This window comes from Takifugu flavidus, chromosome 2 (genome assembly GCF_003711565.1).
Source record: "Takifugu flavidus isolate HTHZ2018 chromosome 2, ASM371156v2, whole genome shotgun sequence".
Taxonomy (NCBI): domain Eukaryota; kingdom Metazoa; phylum Chordata; class Actinopteri; order Tetraodontiformes; family Tetraodontidae; genus Takifugu; species Takifugu flavidus.
This window is the reverse complement of record NC_079521.1, coordinates 13,901,360-13,918,195: the sequence shown is the minus strand read 5'-3', so window position 1 is coordinate 13,918,195 and position 16,836 is coordinate 13,901,360. Positions and strand designations below refer to the sequence as shown.

Genomic DNA, 16,836 nt, shown 5'->3' with positions numbered 1-16,836 from the left:
GTGTCTTCACAGTCATGCGGCGTCCTGGAAATCATAACATGCTCCTGCTTTTTCCTGCACTTGCTGCAGGATGACGGACTCACGCGGGGATGCATGAAAGTACAGTCTGTCTCCTCGACGATGTGGCTCAGTCTTACGCGCGTTAAAAACACGGAGCACCCACAGAGAAGTGGCGAGATGAACTGTGCCCATCTGATTACGATAAAGGCTGCGAAGATGGAGGCCGGAGTACATTAAACCCCAAACCAAATGAAAGGGAGGATCCGTCAGATGCTCAGAGCTCAGTTTGAATGTTGCCCACTTCCTGTTTGATCGGCGTGTGCAACATGGCTTTGTTTTTGTCTTCGCTTCTTTTTAACCCGATTTTGGGTTTAGAGGTCACAGTCATGGCAGATTTTCTGATTTCCCAGAGGACTTTTGTTTCAACACAACAATTTCTGGACGGATGTGTCCAGTCTGGAGGCATATTAGTCATAGTTAACACTTTTTCCCCATTTAGGCTGTGGCTCTTTATATTAATCTATACTTTAAAGTGCATGGTAAATAATAGCATAGAGCGGCTGTGTTCCCTTTGGATCGTTCTCCTGTGCTTGGAGTCCACTTCCCATCTCTAGCAAACATAAAATGAACTGGGAAGGATCTAAAACTCGTTTATTACGCTTTTTAAATACCAAATGAGGCATTTTATTGTTCTTTGGAGTTCAGACTGTTTAAGCTATTTTTGCCTCAAGCTACATTTGGCAACCAGTTCAGTGCATTCAGTTGATTTGAGGGTTTGAATCAAACCCAGTTTGGTTGTACTTTATACTTGTATGTGTTGTGCCAGCTCCAATGTCCCAGGTGAATCTTGGCCATTATTAGGGAAAGACAAAAACCTGGCAATAAACAATAATAAGTTTGTCTTTGTAAGTTGCCTTTACTTTTGGCACTTTGCTTGTTCAATATAAACTGCACAGTTCACGTCAAAATGGACAGTTATTGAACTTATATGACACAGGAAACACATTTTAAAGTCTTGGTTTGTGTAAAATCAATGAGATTAGTTGTAGTTAATTGGTCCTGTCCAAACCTTGTCCCTAAATGTCAAACTAAAGTCTCACAGCTGCTGCAAGTTTAAATTCAGGCCATTGCTGATTTTAAGGTTGTTTTTCTGCTGCATATTACTGCACAATAATTCCAATCATTCTTATCACATTTTGCAGGAAATGTACATATTTATGTATCTAATTCCAAAAAGCTTCCAGCCTTTATTATCCACCAGCACTAAAAAGATGTCAAACATGGTGGAAACTGCAGAAAGTGGGCCCGGTTGACCTGTAATCTCAGTAATCAGTGTGGGTGAATCGACAGGAGAATGTGGGAGTGAGCATCTTTTTTCTGCACCGTTCAGTACACGTTTCATCGATCGCTTATCATCTCTGCTTTTAGTAATTATTATTAGTCTGATCTGAGCATTGATTGAATTTGGAATGCTGGTAAATGTGGCGTGATGCCACTTGTTTTCTTTTCCTCTCAGTTGTCACCTCATGGGCAGTTCATCATTGAGGGCATGATCTGTTTGACTCACATCGCCATGGATACAGTCATCTCAACCCTTCTGACACTTGTGTGCTGTGTTTTCGCTCGATTCTTTCATGTCTGCATCCAATTTCCCATCTGCTCTATTTTTTTTTTCCTTTTTTAGCAACCAGTTCTGCTCAGCTGGAGGATTTAAGCTTTCTGAATAACCAAAGGGCTGCAGGACACCGGGGCTCCGTCCGTAAGCATAACACAGCTGGACGCCCTAGCGATGACATCAAAGGTATTTCTGCGGCTAAATGTGGATGTTAGAGCATGTGTACATATAGTTTTGGTGCAGAAACACCAAATGCTCAATATCAGAAATACATATCCTCTATTCAATGTCCTTCTGACTGTCTTAACATTGCCAAACCACAAATTGAACAGACGTGCATGATTGTCTGTGGATGAGCAGGTCATCACTGCTGCCAGTGTGTGAATTGGTGAATTCAACCTTGTAATGTAGAGCACTCAAGGGGCACTATACAAATACATCCTTCCATCTTTACCCCATTGGCTGAGTGGGAAAGCCTTCTATTGGGGTTTTGGTGTCATGATGGAAAAATTCAACCGTCACATTAACTTCAGCCAATGGATCCCTCCAGGGAGACTGGTGCCATTCAAGCAAGCAGATGTGATGCTAAAGCCGCTGCTTTTCGAGGTCCCTGGCATCACGGCAGAAACACCCTTCGTCGGCCGGGACTGGGTCTTCGCGCGCCTGGAAGAGGTCCTGAGGAAAACGAGCGGCTGCGAGGGACGCGGGGCCGTCATCGTCGGCAACGCCGGCTCAGGCAAGACTGCTGTCATCTGGCGGCTGGTGACGCTCAGCTGCCATGGCATGAGCGCGCCACAGGGAGGTCCCTGCATCCCTCAGAGTCCAGGCTCCTCCCCCAAAGGTGAGCATCCTATCTCCATCACAGCTGGTTTTCGGGTCCATTTCAAAGTATTACTCTAAGAACTCAGCAGAATCCATGTGGCATCCAGTGAATATTTATTTCTACACAATATGGGGGAAAAAGATCACTTTTTGGTGGGGGGGGGCAGCTGCTGGTAACTGGGATGCACACGTTTAAGTTCTTTTCTGAGGTTTCATGGCTGAGTGCAGTTGTGTAAGAGGGCTGAGACTTTTTCTTAGCAAGAGCGGCGATGGAATTGATCTGAACTAACTAAAAGATTTTGCCTATACTGCTATAAACAAATGCTGCACACTTGAAAATCTTTGTATCTCGAATAAAATGCTCCTCACTTTGTGTTATAAGCCTTTCCCTTAAGTTACAGCATCGAACCTCGAGGTTATGGAATGAGTGGGAGCTCTAGAGAAAGTACATTGCAGATTTTGCATTATTTAGTGATTTTGACAGGCGATTTACAGCAGGTGTGCTTGAATCCACACAATTCTGCTGTATATGAACCAAACTCACTCACGTTAAATGCAGTTAAGCTCGTGCACGTAAGGGTTAATTGCAGAATTTTAATTGCGTCCTTGCAGACTTCAGTGCTGACATTCCTGCTCTTACACCGGGGATTTCTGACTGCTATAAAAGGCTTTGTGTTTAGGTGGAGATCGGCAAGGAAAAGCAGCCTGCAAACAGCCGGCTAATTTCCAGGCTAACCAGAGTGCCGCTGCGGGAACAAGTGATGGTGCAGCAGACAGGAAGGAGCCTGTCAGATGCCTGGCTGCCAAGGTACTGCAGCACACACGTGCAAACAGAGGGAGAACTCCCACCAACCACTTCCTGGTAGTGGGATCCGCTCACCTTCATACCAGTAACAATTATGGGGCAACATGTGTGATGTTCTTTCCCCCTCAGCAAGGGTAGAGCATGCTACCTATTGCATCACACAGATGACATGGACGATTCTAAATTTACTAACCTGGCCCTCAATATGAGTTTCCATGGGAACTAGTCAGACTACTTGAGATATTGAAGAGGTTCACACAAAAGTATTCAAACCAATGAATGATGATTATATTCACAGAACCTTTCATGCTCCTCATCTGAACCTAACAGAGCAGTGAATGTATACCATTGAAAATGTATTTTTAGGCTGTTTAAGAAATAAAAAGCAGTGACGTGTTTCAATGTCTTTGTTGTTGAGCCAGCTGCTTTACTACAGCATTTTGCTGCCACTGTGTGTTTCCTGAAGATTCTCTTCAGTGACTCCATGGTTGCATGAAGCTCCATTTACGGAGCACTGTGACGGTTGATTTATTTATTCGTTTTCTATGCTAATGCTTATATCTCAGTGTCAATTTACTGTGTATCCGTTTAAGCTTTATTATTTCGCATTAACTTGTCAAAGAGTCTGTTTGTCTATGGGATATGACAAAAAAAACTTTGTATAGCAGGAGATGAGTGTGTGTTTGTGTGCGTGTGTGTGAGGGTGTGTGTGTGTGTGTGAGAAGAGGTATAACAGCGCGTAGTTAAAATTGCAACAATGCTACCTGGGGAATTTCTCCTCCAGGAAATTACTTTAAGGGTAGACAACACAGATTTGTTTTCACCATGCTGCTGAGACAGTTCTAAATAATTAAATGTGTGTGTGTGTGTGTGTGTGTGTGTGTGTGTGTGTGTGTGTGTGTGTGTGTGTGTGCGCACGCACCTTTTTTAACTGCTCAATATCACCTTTTCAGGTGGTGGCGTACCATTTCTGTCAGGCTGACAACACTTACACTTGCTTGGTACCGGAGTTTGTGCACAGTATCGCCGCCCTGTTGGCCAGAGCACCACAGTTTACTCCATACAGGGAGCTGCTGGTACAAGAACCTCACCTCCAAAATACACTGAGCCTGCGATCCTGCGTTCAAGACCCCACTGCTGCCTTCCGAAAGGGTGTCTTGGAGCCCATAGCCAGCCTGCGAAAGGGTAATAAAATCTCCATGCTGATAAACTATAAAATAAATAAAATTCTGCTCCCTGCTTCATCCTGCAGTTGGGGAGTTACCACATTCTGGGTGACCCATAAATTAGCCCTATAAATAATTTCCCTTGGTTCAGGTCAATGATTTGTACAAAGTAAAGCGGATGTGAGGTCATTTACAGAGGGGGGTGATGAGTGTTTTCCTTTTTTTTCCAGCTGAATCATCAACATTTCAAACGATTTGAAGGTCACAACGGACGTGGCCGCGAGTGTTACACTCCAGCCAGCTCATATTTTCAGTTAGTTAGGGTGATATGTTATCGCGACCCTGCTCTCCAGTCGGAGCAGAGGCCTGCTTTGTCTACTCAATCACCATTAAGCAGGTTAGGAAATATTGGAGGGCCCTTGTGCACGAGTGTGTGTGAGTGCTCGCAGGTCTGCGTGGATTCAACGACCTCGTAGGTGATATAAAACTTGATGGATGTGTCCTATTTCAAATGAATAAACAACAGCCGCTGGTCTCTTTTGGCTGAATATAATGAACATTTGAGGAGGGGAGCGCAGTAATCAGTAATACGCCTGAATTTTGAGCAGTCTCCTGAGATATTATGGTACTAGTAGCTCCTCCAGGTAGGAGTGCAGCATGGCGTCTGATGACCATGCTGGTCAGAAGAATTACAAAAACTGTTCTTGATTTAATGAGCAGTAATCCCACCTCTTTTTTCAACTCCTATCAGGACTCTAGCTGCAGCATTTTGGATCTTTGGACCTGGAGGCCCCTCAAAGAATGATTTGGCCCTCCTGATAATAATGAATTACAATAGCCCAACCCATGATTTTCAGTATCATGCTGGATCAATATTTTCCTGATCTTTGCAATGTTTTGTGGCTGAAAAAAGGTGCTCCTAGAGACCGGCTTTACACACGAGTTAAAGCATGGATCAAAAGTTACCTCACGATTCCCCACAGCGAGGTTAAAGAGATACATCTAGAGCTATGATGTGATCTCATCTATCCCTGAGAAGTTTAGAACCAGTTTTAAGAACAATGAAATACGCCTCCCAAGGGAATCATTTAAAAAGTAAAAAGTACAGATCCAAGTACTGAACCAGATGGAACTCCATGACTAACCCTATGATGTCAAGAGGAGACGTCATGGACATGAGCAAACTGGTATCTATCTGATAAATCTGATCTAAAGCAGTCTGGTGCTATCCCTCTAATCCCAATCACGTGTTCCAGTCTCTGTTTGATCTATGATCTACTATGATCAACAATATCCAAAGCAGCACTGAGATCCAGTGGAACCAGCATAGAAAGCCGTCCGTCATCTGACGCTATAAGAGGATCATTAGTAACTGTAACAAGTGCCGTTTCTGTGGGGTGATGAGCTCTAGAACCTGGCTGAAACATCTCAGACCAGAGTGTTCCTCTGCAGGTGCTCCAGAGACTGTGTCACCGCCACCGTATCGAGAACTTCAGAAGTAAAAGGAAGGAGGGATATAGGCCTAGAATTTGCTAACACATCTAGATCAAGTGATGGGTGGTCTATTTCTCTCTCCTAAGCCCTCTTTTTTTCCTGCACGTTCTTCCTTTCAGAGCGGAAACTACCTGAAGAAGACTACATCATACTGGTTGACAGCCTTAATGAGGCAGAATTCCATAAACCGGATTACGGGGACACCATCGCCACTTTCATTACGAAAATTGTATCTAAATTTCCACCTTGGCTTAAAATGGTGGTGACTGTCCGGACGGGCCTGGTGGTGAGTCAGACTATTAACACCATGAACGTGGTCATTTCCGTTTCCCCATTTACACCCTGATTTCTGACCAAACAACTCATAGAAATCCACACAGTAGTTGATGTACCTCTTTTTGAGGAGGAGAACAGCTCGATCTGATGACACGTTTCCTGAAACACAGGGGTACTGCCAATCTCTGCTTCCTGTCTTAGCCTTCTCCACGGTGGTGTTCCTTTCGCCGCCGTTACAGCCACGGCATAGACGCCGCGGCTTTTGGCATCATTACCCGCTCCAGTCTCTGCGTGTCTTTTCTCAATCCGGCCCGTAATCCCACCAAACAGCAGATGCATCTGTCCAATGCGAAAGCCAAGCCTTCAAATGCCACGAGGATTATGCCTTGAATGGTAATTCCAGGGGAAATCTGTGGGAAGTCTGGTGCCTGACAACCAGCCAGCTAGTTATATAATTCGATTTGGGTTGGGGAATATGGAAAACACTCCAGCGGCCATTGATTGATGATCAGCAGTGCTGACTCTTCTTTATCTGCCTGAATTGAAGGGCAAAAAAGGGTTAACGGGAGCACCATCCATCTGCACAAGTCAATTACCGCGGACCACGAAATGTCAGAGTTTGTTAATGAGGAGCCGAGCTGCAGTAACTTGACGGTTATTTATCAGCCATAGCAGGATATGATTGAAATGAAGGTTGGTAGGAGAGGAGATGAAATGTGGCTCGGAGCGTAACGTGTGAGTAATGCTGGAGCTTTAGTCATTGTCACACTATTTACTGTACCATATCCCATGGCTCCGCATGAGTCAGAAGAAACAGCATCTGGGGAATTGGTAGCTTTAGTTTGTCCTTAGCCAATGCAACGAAAACACGCGGTCTATTATTGTTTCGGGGCTGACGTATTTGGCCCGTGAGCGGTACCTGCCCCTGCAGATAACCATGCGCGGCCTCTCCGTCTGCAGGAGATCACCACCCTCCTTCCGTTTTCCGGCATCTCTCTGGACATTCTGCAAGACAGCAGTGATCTAGGAGCTGACCTGAGTGACTACATCCATCACCGGGTTAACAGCAGCACACAGGTGGCGGCGAACGTCACCACGCCAACGGGCACGGCTCCTGACCAGCTGCTCCTCAGCAAGTTCAGCAGCCACCTGGCAACGCGGAGCCACGGCTCCATCCTCTACCTTCAGCTGACCCTGGACCTGTTTCACAAGGGCCACTTGGTTCTGAAAGGGGGGAACTACCTGGTGGTGCCTGTCTCCCTCTCAGAGGTAAACCCCCACTGACTATTACATTAACACGTACTGTAGATTTGTTAATTTATCCCAGATTCATGCTGTTCTACACTAACCAATGACGCACATCGGTGAATAATAACATTTACACAGTGCAAGTAAATGTCAGATGTTGGATGAAGGCAACTAGTCTTCCTGGAGCTGCTGGAGTAGAGATGCTTCATCAGTTCTGACAGACTGCTGAGGAGTAGCAGCTCCCCCCTGAACTCCCCACCAGTCAGCCAGAACTGATGGAGCCTCTTGGATGAGAGATGAAACGCATTTAAGGACCTCCGGAAATCCCAGCTGCTTACATGAAGTTTTCCCACCTTTTTGACTAAGAATCTTTACCAGCATGCTGGAATCGCTAATTCCAGAATGTTGAAACGTCCCTCTCAGTGTGGCACGACTGGTGCTAAAGGATGCTAACTTGTGGCTATTTCTTAGGTGTACCTGCTGATGTGTCGCGTGAGCTTTCCGGATAAAGAGGCCTTTGAAAGGATACTTCCGGTGCTAAATGTGGCACTGGCATCTCTGCACCCACTGACTGATGAACAAATGTTCAGGGCACTGAATGCAGGCAGTGTGAAGGGGGAGCTGGAGTGGAAGGACTTCCAGCAGAGATTAGAAAGCCTTGCTGGATTCATGGTGAGGACCGCGAGGAACAACGCGCAACAATTGCAGAGTTCTCGCGACAGAACTGCAGTTTTTGCTCTGAAGTGCATATTTACTTTTGCACGTAGGCAGCGTAACGTTAGGAGAGCACATAAAACCATCATCTACCCAGCATTTCCCAACAACTAATAGCAATCCAGGGAAAATGTGATTTCATTTATTTGCTTCATGGTTATTAGAGACACAGTCACAGACCAAACTGATGCTAGACTGAATCACCAGCCTTCTTTTTTTTTTATTGCCCCCGTGGCAGAAAAAAAAATGTCATAATGAAAATTAGGTTTACAAGGAACCAATCTAAATGCAGATGGTGTTGCTCTTCAGTAAACACTGATTTAAGTCATATTGAAATGTCGAGGCGTATCAATCGCCATTGTTCGTTGTTGTTTTTTTCTTTTTTAAACATTTTGTTGCTAGGTGAAACGCAGGGACGGAACACGAATGCTGTGTCACCCTTCGTTCAGAGAGTGGCTGGTTTGGAGGGCAGATGGAGAGAGCTCAGACTTTCTCTGTGACCCCAGGTGAGGATGGGCTCTAAACACCTCAAATATTTCACGGATATCTGAAAAGGTGCTGATTAAGAAGAACTGTGCACACGCCCGCAGGAGTGGCCACGCTCTCCTGGCCTTTATGTTCTCCAGACAGGAGGGCAAGTTAAACCGGCAGCAGACTATGGAACTGGGACACCACATCCTCAAGGCTCACATTTTCAAGGTAACTGGAACTGTGATGCTATGTTTGAGTTGATGACAGGAACTGAAGGGAAGCGAGACACTTCCGCAGCTCCTCAACTCCCGAAGGTTTCACACATACGACTTTACACGTTGGTGTATACTACAGCAAAGGAACACAAGCGTGAACCCCTGTCCCAGCCAGCACCCACACACATTAGCACTACACATAAACACCTACACTGTGGATATTGGATTTCTCTACCTAGCACTCTTCGCATCTCCCCGGGACACTAATGAATAGCTGCAACACATTTGAGAGCTGTGTCTCCTCTGCTCTGTCTCATTCGTAACCTCACAGGGTCTCAGTAAGAAGACAGGCGTGTCCTCCAGCGTACTTCAGGCCATGTGGGTAAACTGCAGCACAGACAGCCTTTCTGCTGCGCTGGCCTCCCTGAGAAACCTCTACACACCTAACATCAAGGTGACCCCCACCAACACGCTGCTGTTAAGTCCTAAACTGAAATCCTGCCTACAAAGATATATTATTTCCCCTTTCTGCTTTGCAGGTAAGCCGTCTCTTGATGCTAGGCGGTGCTAGCACCTCCTGGTGTACGGAGGTCATTGGCCACGCCCCTATTCTGGCTGTACACGCCCACCTCGGCCATGTGGAGATGGTGGGTTTGCTGCTCGAAATGGGGGCACCTGTGGAAGGAACAACTGACAGCGGCATGGTGCCCTTGTCCCTGGCTGCCGCTGCAGGACACGCTGATATTGTCAGCCTCTTGTGCAAAAAAGGGGCCAAGGTCAGTTTCATGTGCGCAAAGAAAAGAGAGGCGGGCAAGCGTGACAGCAGAAGATCTCACAGTTCTCATCAGTTATATTCAACAACCCAAGTTTTACTCTCAACGCAGTTTTAGAATCAATTGATGGAGAAGGATGATACAAACGGGCCCAATCTAGGCCAGCATGCGGCAGCCGCCATACAGGAGCAGCGGTGGTTAAACCCTTCTGTGTACCCTTCTGTGCCAGGTGGGACACGCTGATAAGAATGGCCAGTGTGCACTGGTCCATGCAGCACTGAAGGGTCACGCAGAAATCATCAACATCTTGCTGGGCCAGGACTGGGGAACAGAGATTACGGGCGACCCACTGCAGCATCAGAACGTGACTCCGAAAACACAGGCTGTTCAGCAGGCGCTCACAGCTGCAGCCAGCCTGGGACACACGCAGGCAAGTGTCAGCCCGGGGGGGGGAAACTCAGAATTTTGATGCTGATATTTGGATTTCTCCAATATGGAGCAGATAGTGTGCCCGTGCTTGGCTGTAGATTTGTTCGATATGGTTAGCGGTCTGATTTGGAGCCAAGTTGTGGAAACAAATTCCCGATACAGAAGAGAAAAAGAGTTAAACTGTGTATTCCTGCAGGTGGTGAAGAACATCCTGGACCTAAAAGATGAACAGCTGGCAGTGCAGATGGATGCCCAAGACACTCTCTGGGGAGAAACTGGTACACTTTTCCTGTCAGATAAATTTAGCTCCCTCACCTCTTTCTGTCTATGGGTGTCCTGGAGTCACGATAAATGTGGATTTAAACCCCACGCTAGCGCTGCAACAGATAAATGAACCCTTAATGGCTGAATGATCAGATACCTCTATTGATAACCAACAGCTGATTTAATTGGGAAGAGTTTTTTTGTGTCGGTGCAAGTGAAGAATCCTGTTTATCTCAACCAAACATCTTAGTTCAGCCACATTTGTGGTATCTAAGCAGCAGCTGTTATTCGATTGCAGTGCATTTACCCCCATCAGGGCTGCAGCGGAGCAGCTTTCAGCTTTCTGTGAGGTCCATTTCCTGAAAGGTTGTCGTGCATCTATGCCGTTCGGCACCATTAGAGTATAATTCTGTTATGGCCCCCCTCACCCCCCTGGTGCTGAGATGGGAAAATCAGAATGCAAAATGCCCTGTGCACACTCACCTTTGCACGTGGGGTACAGACGCAGTGTTTCAGAGTGTCAAGCACATTAAAGTTCATTTTTGTAGGTAAAATATTCTTTAGAGGGGCTGCAGCATGTAGCAAAACTGAACTTTTGATGACAATTAATTCATTTTAAAGGGAATCAAATTGTTCACCAAACCACATATTACCAGAAAGCTGATTTCATTAATCAAGAGTAGAGGGAGAATATGCCCCTCTCATTAGCTGATCTATTAGCTTGAAGACAGTGGGGGGGACATGGTGTCCATCAACTTAGAGCTAACGCTGCCTCGGAGGCCGCCGCTTATTCCAAACAATTTTTTCAGAATAAACTCTCATTTCAAATGAATTCCACATCTATTATATTGCAATTAACTGCATTTGGCAGCTAATTTGGGGAATTCAACAAAATACCACGGAGCAACAAACAAAAGCACAGTGCCTGTTATATATTCTTCTCTGCCTCATCATCTCGTCTCTATGCCAACTCTCTGTCAGCACTCAGCGCCGCATCGGGAAGGGGGAGGATGGAGGTGTGTGCGTTCCTCCTGGAGCTCGGGCCCAACCTGGAGATAGCAAACCGGAGAGGGATGGTTCCGCTGCTTAGCGCCACCAAACATGGACACACACAGGTCTCAGTCATCCAGTGCTCCGTTCTGCTTTGTCCTCTGTCCATGTACAATTTTGCTCAAAGGTCATTTGCGTGATGTGGTCAGAAAAATAGATCCCTGGTAGGTTTCACAGGTCAGAGAACTGACCAGGTCAACATCAGATGACAGGTTTCAGCCCAGTTTCTCTCTCAAGAATATTTTAGATTGGGAATAACAGCATTTCTCCCCCAGGTTGCAGAGCTGTTGCTGCAACAAGGTGCAGACATCAACGTCGGCGACAAGCTGGGCCGTACGGCGCTGATGCTGGCCGCGGCTGAGGGTCACCACAGCACTGCAGAGCTCCTGCTGGCAAAAGGTTCGGCTTCTGACCTCTGCCGCTCATACTGCTGCATGTTTAGGGAATGGATTACAGCCTAAGCACAGGCTGGTTGTTGGCTGTTTTCCTAGGCGCCCCTCTGTCCTCGGCTGATCAGGAGGGGCTGACCGCGCTGACCTGGGCCTGTCTGAAAGGGCAGAAAGGTGTCGTGCAGCTCCTGGTGGAGGCGGGGGCAGACCTGAATCAATCAGACCGACAGGGACGGACCCCTCTGGACCTAGCTGCCCTTAACGGGGATGCAGATACAGTGGGTTCAATCTTCTTATTTCTAAAGCGTTGTGTTAAAAAAAGGCAGGTGTTGATTTCAAGTATATTATTTACAGTTAATTATAATCAGACCTTGTTGGGGACAAGTACTTAAAACCACACACTTGGCGTTCCGGTTGAATCAAATTAATCAAAATTACTAAAGTAATTATAATTTGCAAATGCAACACGGGGTATCGTTGTTGCAATTAAAGTTCACGCAGAGTATAAAACGCAATTATTTTTACAGGACAACAACAGTTTACAGCAGGACTGTCTGATCAGAAACTTTCCACACTCGTGTGAAGCAGCGAGCAGCTGTGCTTCTAAATTTGAATGCGGTGTTCTGTTGTGCACGGCCAGGTGCACTGCCTGGTGGAAAACGGAGCCGTGCTGGAGAGAACCGACAACGGCGGCGCCAGAGACAGGACGAGCGGCTGCCAGAATCCGGCCCTGGTGGCCTCGCTGCTGAAGAAAGCCTCCAAGACGGGTATGAGCTGCATCTTTCCACTAAAGTCCCGCAGTAAATGATAAATAGTGCGGCATGATAAATAATTCCAGGTCTTGGGACTAACATCCAAAGCAAAATGTGTCAAAAAAAAGTCCTAAAACGTTACACAACATCTAGAAAATGTAGAACAAATGAACAGCACGATTCTTAAAATTCAACACCGAGACAGACGGGCTCTTGTGGCGTCATTGCTGCTGCTTCTTGCAGATATCTGAAAGCTATTTGACGGTGCAGAAGTAGTCTGGATCTGCAAACATCTCACCGTTACTGAGAACTAATTTATTAATGAATTCAGTGAAGTCGGAGCCTGACAAACAGTCGGTTAAATGGGTTCCTTCCACAGCCACAGAACTGAATCCAGACAAGAAAACAGTCTTTTACAGCAGTTTCCACTTGATTTTTCTAACCACATCTTCATCTCTCTGTCTCTGAAATCACCCCAAAGGCTACAGAACAGCGCCGCATGATCGATCAGGTACATGATTTATGGAAGACATAACGCAGCATCGATGAGATGGCGCAGATAATAAAGACAAATGCTCCTATCTTTCCATTAGGTCATGCTACCTGGGCGATGGCCTCTTCCAAACCAGACATCCTCCTCATTCTGCTGCAGAAGCTTATGGAGGAAGGGAACATACTTTACAAGGTGAGCCAGAAAGTGCATGCTTTGATTTGAATAATAGGCTTGGTTTTTTTGTCAAAATGGTGTCTTCTCCTTGTGTGCGCTTCTTAGAAGGGACGTATGAAGGAGGCGGGCCAGCGCTACCAGTACGCCCTGAGGAAGCTTCCTCGCGAGGGCCAAGGGGACGAGCCGAAAGGCTTCAAAGACCTTCGGGTCTCCCTCTACCTAAACCTTTCTCGTTGCCGCAGGAAAACCAATGTAAGCCCCCCAACTGTACCGTGCAGCTCATGCACTATTTAACACAAGCAGGTTTAATAGATGTTGAGGGGAGGCACGAGAACTGGAAAGGTAAGACGGATGGCCCCCTAAGATATATAATTTATCTGGACTGAGATATAAAAGGTAATGTCAGCAGCTGTGTTCCGTTTTTTAAATCGGGTTTCGCGTCACAGGTTAACAGAACATGGGCGTAAGACCTGGGAGCGAGGGGTGAGATCACGAGTAACCGAAGACGTGCGCGTGTGGCCCGTAGCCTGGGGGGGGGGGGGGGGACCTCCCCTCCGCCGACAGGCGTCGTGCAAAAAAAGAATCTCATCCGTGGGGTCACGATGGCCCGATGAATAACGCAGCAGATAATTTGATTTGATAAGGTCACTCTTTTCCCCCCGTGCCTCCGTGGGGGCTTTATTTACAGTGGACATGCAGGCGGGAAGGCTGAGCCACATATTATGGCTAAACGCTGGCAGTAAGGGCCAGCAGAGAGAGACGATACCGCCATTAAATATTGAACAGTCGCATTCACAATCTCACATTCAAGGCTGCCATTGACCTCCCTGTGAAGGACAGAATCACAAGTGTTGATGTCATTAAATATTCACCTTGGATGAAGAAAGCAGTCGGAAAAAGCCAGAAGAAGCAGCAGCAGAAACATAATCTCCCTACGGACCCTTTCTCTGGTCATTGGCTCCAGTTTTATTACCGAGCTTTGCTCTCCAAATGTATGTGAAGTAAAACGCAAAGCGCGTATTACAATTCGGATCATATTTCAGTTTTATTACATTTTCCATCTGATTTTTCCAACCCCCCCCCCCAAAAAAAAACAACAGTAAACCTATGAGAAAACATGGTAAGACTTGAAGAGTTTGTCAGAGGTCAAGTATGTGTACATTCATATTAACATATACTGGATATAAACACCCACCTCTGGAAGTACAGCGTTTTGTAACACATAAAATATCAAGTCATAAATTCATGTATATTCTGTATCCATCTACATCCCGACTGGACACAATATAACTGTCAATTCACACTGTTGTTCTCCCTGTTCCTTAATTCACCTTTAATAAAACTAAACTTCAGTGTCATTTATCCTGTTAGGTATGTTACGTCACTCGTTGGGGACTATGCGTTGGCCCAGCATTCATTAAGTTGTGTTATTTGTGGTACAAACGCAGGATTTTGGCATCGCTGAGGAGTTTGCAACAAAAGCCTTGGAACTGAAACCCAGGTCGTATGAGGCGTATTACGCCAGAGCCCGGGCCAAGAGGAGCAGCAGGTACTAACCGTTTTTGACACTTTTCAAATTCATTTCTGCGGGAGTCAGCAACTCTCGAAAGTTACAGGATGAATGAAGTGTTTTTTCATTGAAGTCCGATTGTTCATCTTCTGGCCTTCCCAGGCAGTTCGCCGCAGCGCTGGCAGACCTCCACGAGGCGGCGAGACTCGCCCCGTCCAACCGTGAGATCCGGCGCCTGCTTGTACGGGTAGAGGAGGAATGCAAGCACCACCAAAAGGCATCCGGCACCGCCAGGGACCCTCATGCGCACCACCATCAACCCACAGAGGAGGAAATGGACGTCTATTCACAGGGGAGTCTGGAGAGGCAAGTCCATGCAGACCCGGCTGATGAAGACAAGGAAGACGAGAGGGAAGATGTTGAAGAACTGAGTCTACACTGTGGGAAAAGTCCAGATATCTGGCCTCTGAACCCTTATGCTCCTAACAGGACTCTCCCTGGGGGTGTTGCCTTTGGTTTAGCAGACCAGTCGCCGTGTTTCCCTCAAGAGGAATATTCACAGAACCAGCTGTTTGTGGACCTGCCTAAGCCTGTTCCTGTGGGCACCAGGCAGAACCAGGGCAACAGGACTTATCAGCATTGCCACTCCCTCCAGTCAGGGGGCAGAGTTGGAGGCCGGCCTCTCTCGCTGTGCGGCCCCTCCAGTCCTCTCCCCGGCAGACACATGCCCACCTCCCTGAGGCCTGCTCCAGTGTTGGGTATAGACATCTCCCCCGGATCAAACAGTGAACACGCCGGACACAGTCCCACTGAGCACTACCACCCCATGTCCCCCAGCAGCTCCTCTCCACCTGGGCCTCTCCAGGTGTACCAACTACGTTCCTCCAGCTTCTCCAGGGGCTCAGACCGACTTTCCACACACCCTGGGGCACTGGACTGCCTGTCTCTGGCCCTGGGATCAGGGATGGAAGTTGGGAGGGACGGAGTTGGTACAGCGGGCTCGAGGGGCTCCAGCTCCAGTCAGGCCTCCAGTGGGAATCTATCAGATAATGGCAGGCAGCAAGTGTTGGATGCGCCTTGCCCCCTCAAGAGCAGCGGAAGTTTCAAGTCAAAGCCGGAGCTAAAGCCGCGACCCTTTATGGGAGTAATGGACAAATCAGCGCGAGTCCAGGGCCAGCAGACCTCAGGCCTGAGCCGGCAGGGGTTGGGGGGAGGGGCGGAAAGCTTCAACATGTCGGTATTGGAGTTTCAGGGATTCAGCAGCGAGTTCAAACGCGCGTCCTTCCAGGAGCAGCTCTCCGGAACCCAAGCCAACAGTCTGCAGCAGAGCCGCGACTTTGGGGAACGGCTCCTCCAGCGAGAGGCTAGGAGCGCCACGTCCTCCCAGCTACGCTTCCCTGAAGGGAGGCACAGACAGGCCAGCCTAACGAGAGACAACCCGGCCCTGCATATGGCTCCCATTAAACCCAAACGTTCGTTTATAGAGTCTAATGTCTGAATATTATCAAAGCACAAATGCGACTCGGTAGTGAGGGGTGTTTGTATTAGGGTTAAGCTGCTGCACTGCATTTATAATCTAGAACCGTGTTCAACTCAGGCTAAAGTGCTTTTGCTTACATGTCTACAGCTTGTGCAATGAAAAAAAGCAGATAAACCATTAGTAAGAATTACAAAAAATATATATATATAGTTAATGTTTCCTATAATATCAGATATAGAAGTCAGAGGAAAGCTTTGTGCACAAATATAAAAACCTCATGCTCATAGCTGCAGAACATAACTATTTCTATTGTTGAGTGTCCTTAAAAACATTTATATTTGTATTGTGTACATGATATTTGGAGATTATACATTTCCCCGACTGGCTGGCATTGCAAGCATTAACAAAAAAATAATAATTTGTGTACCTGAGATACTTTTTCTTAGTACATTTGATAAAAAAAGGCACTGCACAAGATATGGATGGAAATGTCATGATCTAATAATGGAATATTCACAGTACCGTATATGCCATTTATTTTTGCATAGCAGAGAGTGTATTCAAATGACGTATGCATTGTTTTGGACGGAGAGAGCATTCGCACATGCATCATTTACCTTTTCAGAGCTATATTATGGATTCCAGAATGTTACCACTTGATTATTATTGAGTTATAATAAAATATGGAGGAGCACA

The 16,836-nt window shown here is 46.7% G+C and overlaps 2 protein-coding genes across 8 annotated transcripts in view; one reads left to right on the top strand and one right to left on the bottom strand.

Moving 5' to 3' along the window:
- wdsub1 (WD repeat, sterile alpha motif and U-box domain containing 1) overlaps nucleotides 1-16,836 on the bottom strand; it is a 36,786-nt gene that overhangs the window by 13,148 nt on the left and 6,802 nt on the right. Inside the window, exon 13 of one of the 6 annotated variants that reach the window (XM_057014479.1) lies at nucleotides 14,793-15,046. The exons of the other annotated variants lie outside the window; for them this stretch is intronic. The gene's annotated coding sequence lies outside the window, so the exon portion shown is untranslated. Of the gene's footprint in view, nucleotides 1-14,792; nucleotides 15,047-16,836 lie in introns of those variants that run through there. 6 annotated transcript variants of the gene reach the window in all.
- LOC130514693 (protein TANC1-like) overlaps nucleotides 1-16,836 on the top strand; it is a 27,708-nt gene extending 10,872 nt beyond the window's left edge. For both annotated transcript variants that reach the window (XM_057014444.1, XM_057014453.1), the window contains 22 exons: nucleotides 1,685-1,801; nucleotides 2,166-2,456; nucleotides 3,118-3,245; nucleotides 4,196-4,427; nucleotides 6,022-6,188; nucleotides 7,139-7,447; nucleotides 7,898-8,098; nucleotides 8,543-8,646; nucleotides 8,731-8,839; nucleotides 9,158-9,280; nucleotides 9,366-9,602; nucleotides 9,829-10,029; nucleotides 10,225-10,306; nucleotides 11,274-11,407; nucleotides 11,618-11,741; nucleotides 11,834-12,009; nucleotides 12,372-12,498; nucleotides 12,965-12,994; nucleotides 13,077-13,168; nucleotides 13,256-13,402; nucleotides 14,599-14,699; nucleotides 14,823-16,836. In XM_057014444.1, the coding sequence (XP_056870424.1) occupies nucleotides 1,685-1,801; nucleotides 2,166-2,456; nucleotides 3,118-3,245; nucleotides 4,196-4,427; nucleotides 6,022-6,188; nucleotides 7,139-7,447; nucleotides 7,898-8,098; nucleotides 8,543-8,646; nucleotides 8,731-8,839; nucleotides 9,158-9,280; nucleotides 9,366-9,602; nucleotides 9,829-10,029; nucleotides 10,225-10,306; nucleotides 11,274-11,407; nucleotides 11,618-11,741; nucleotides 11,834-12,009; nucleotides 12,372-12,498; nucleotides 12,965-12,994; nucleotides 13,077-13,168; nucleotides 13,256-13,402; nucleotides 14,599-14,699; nucleotides 14,823-16,158 (4,568 nt within the window). In that variant the 3' untranslated portion in view covers nucleotides 16,159-16,836. The remainder of the gene's footprint in view (nucleotides 1-1,684; nucleotides 1,802-2,165; nucleotides 2,457-3,117; nucleotides 3,246-4,195; nucleotides 4,428-6,021; nucleotides 6,189-7,138; nucleotides 7,448-7,897; nucleotides 8,099-8,542; nucleotides 8,647-8,730; nucleotides 8,840-9,157; nucleotides 9,281-9,365; nucleotides 9,603-9,828; nucleotides 10,030-10,224; nucleotides 10,307-11,273; nucleotides 11,408-11,617; nucleotides 11,742-11,833; nucleotides 12,010-12,371; nucleotides 12,499-12,964; nucleotides 12,995-13,076; nucleotides 13,169-13,255; nucleotides 13,403-14,598; nucleotides 14,700-14,822) is intronic.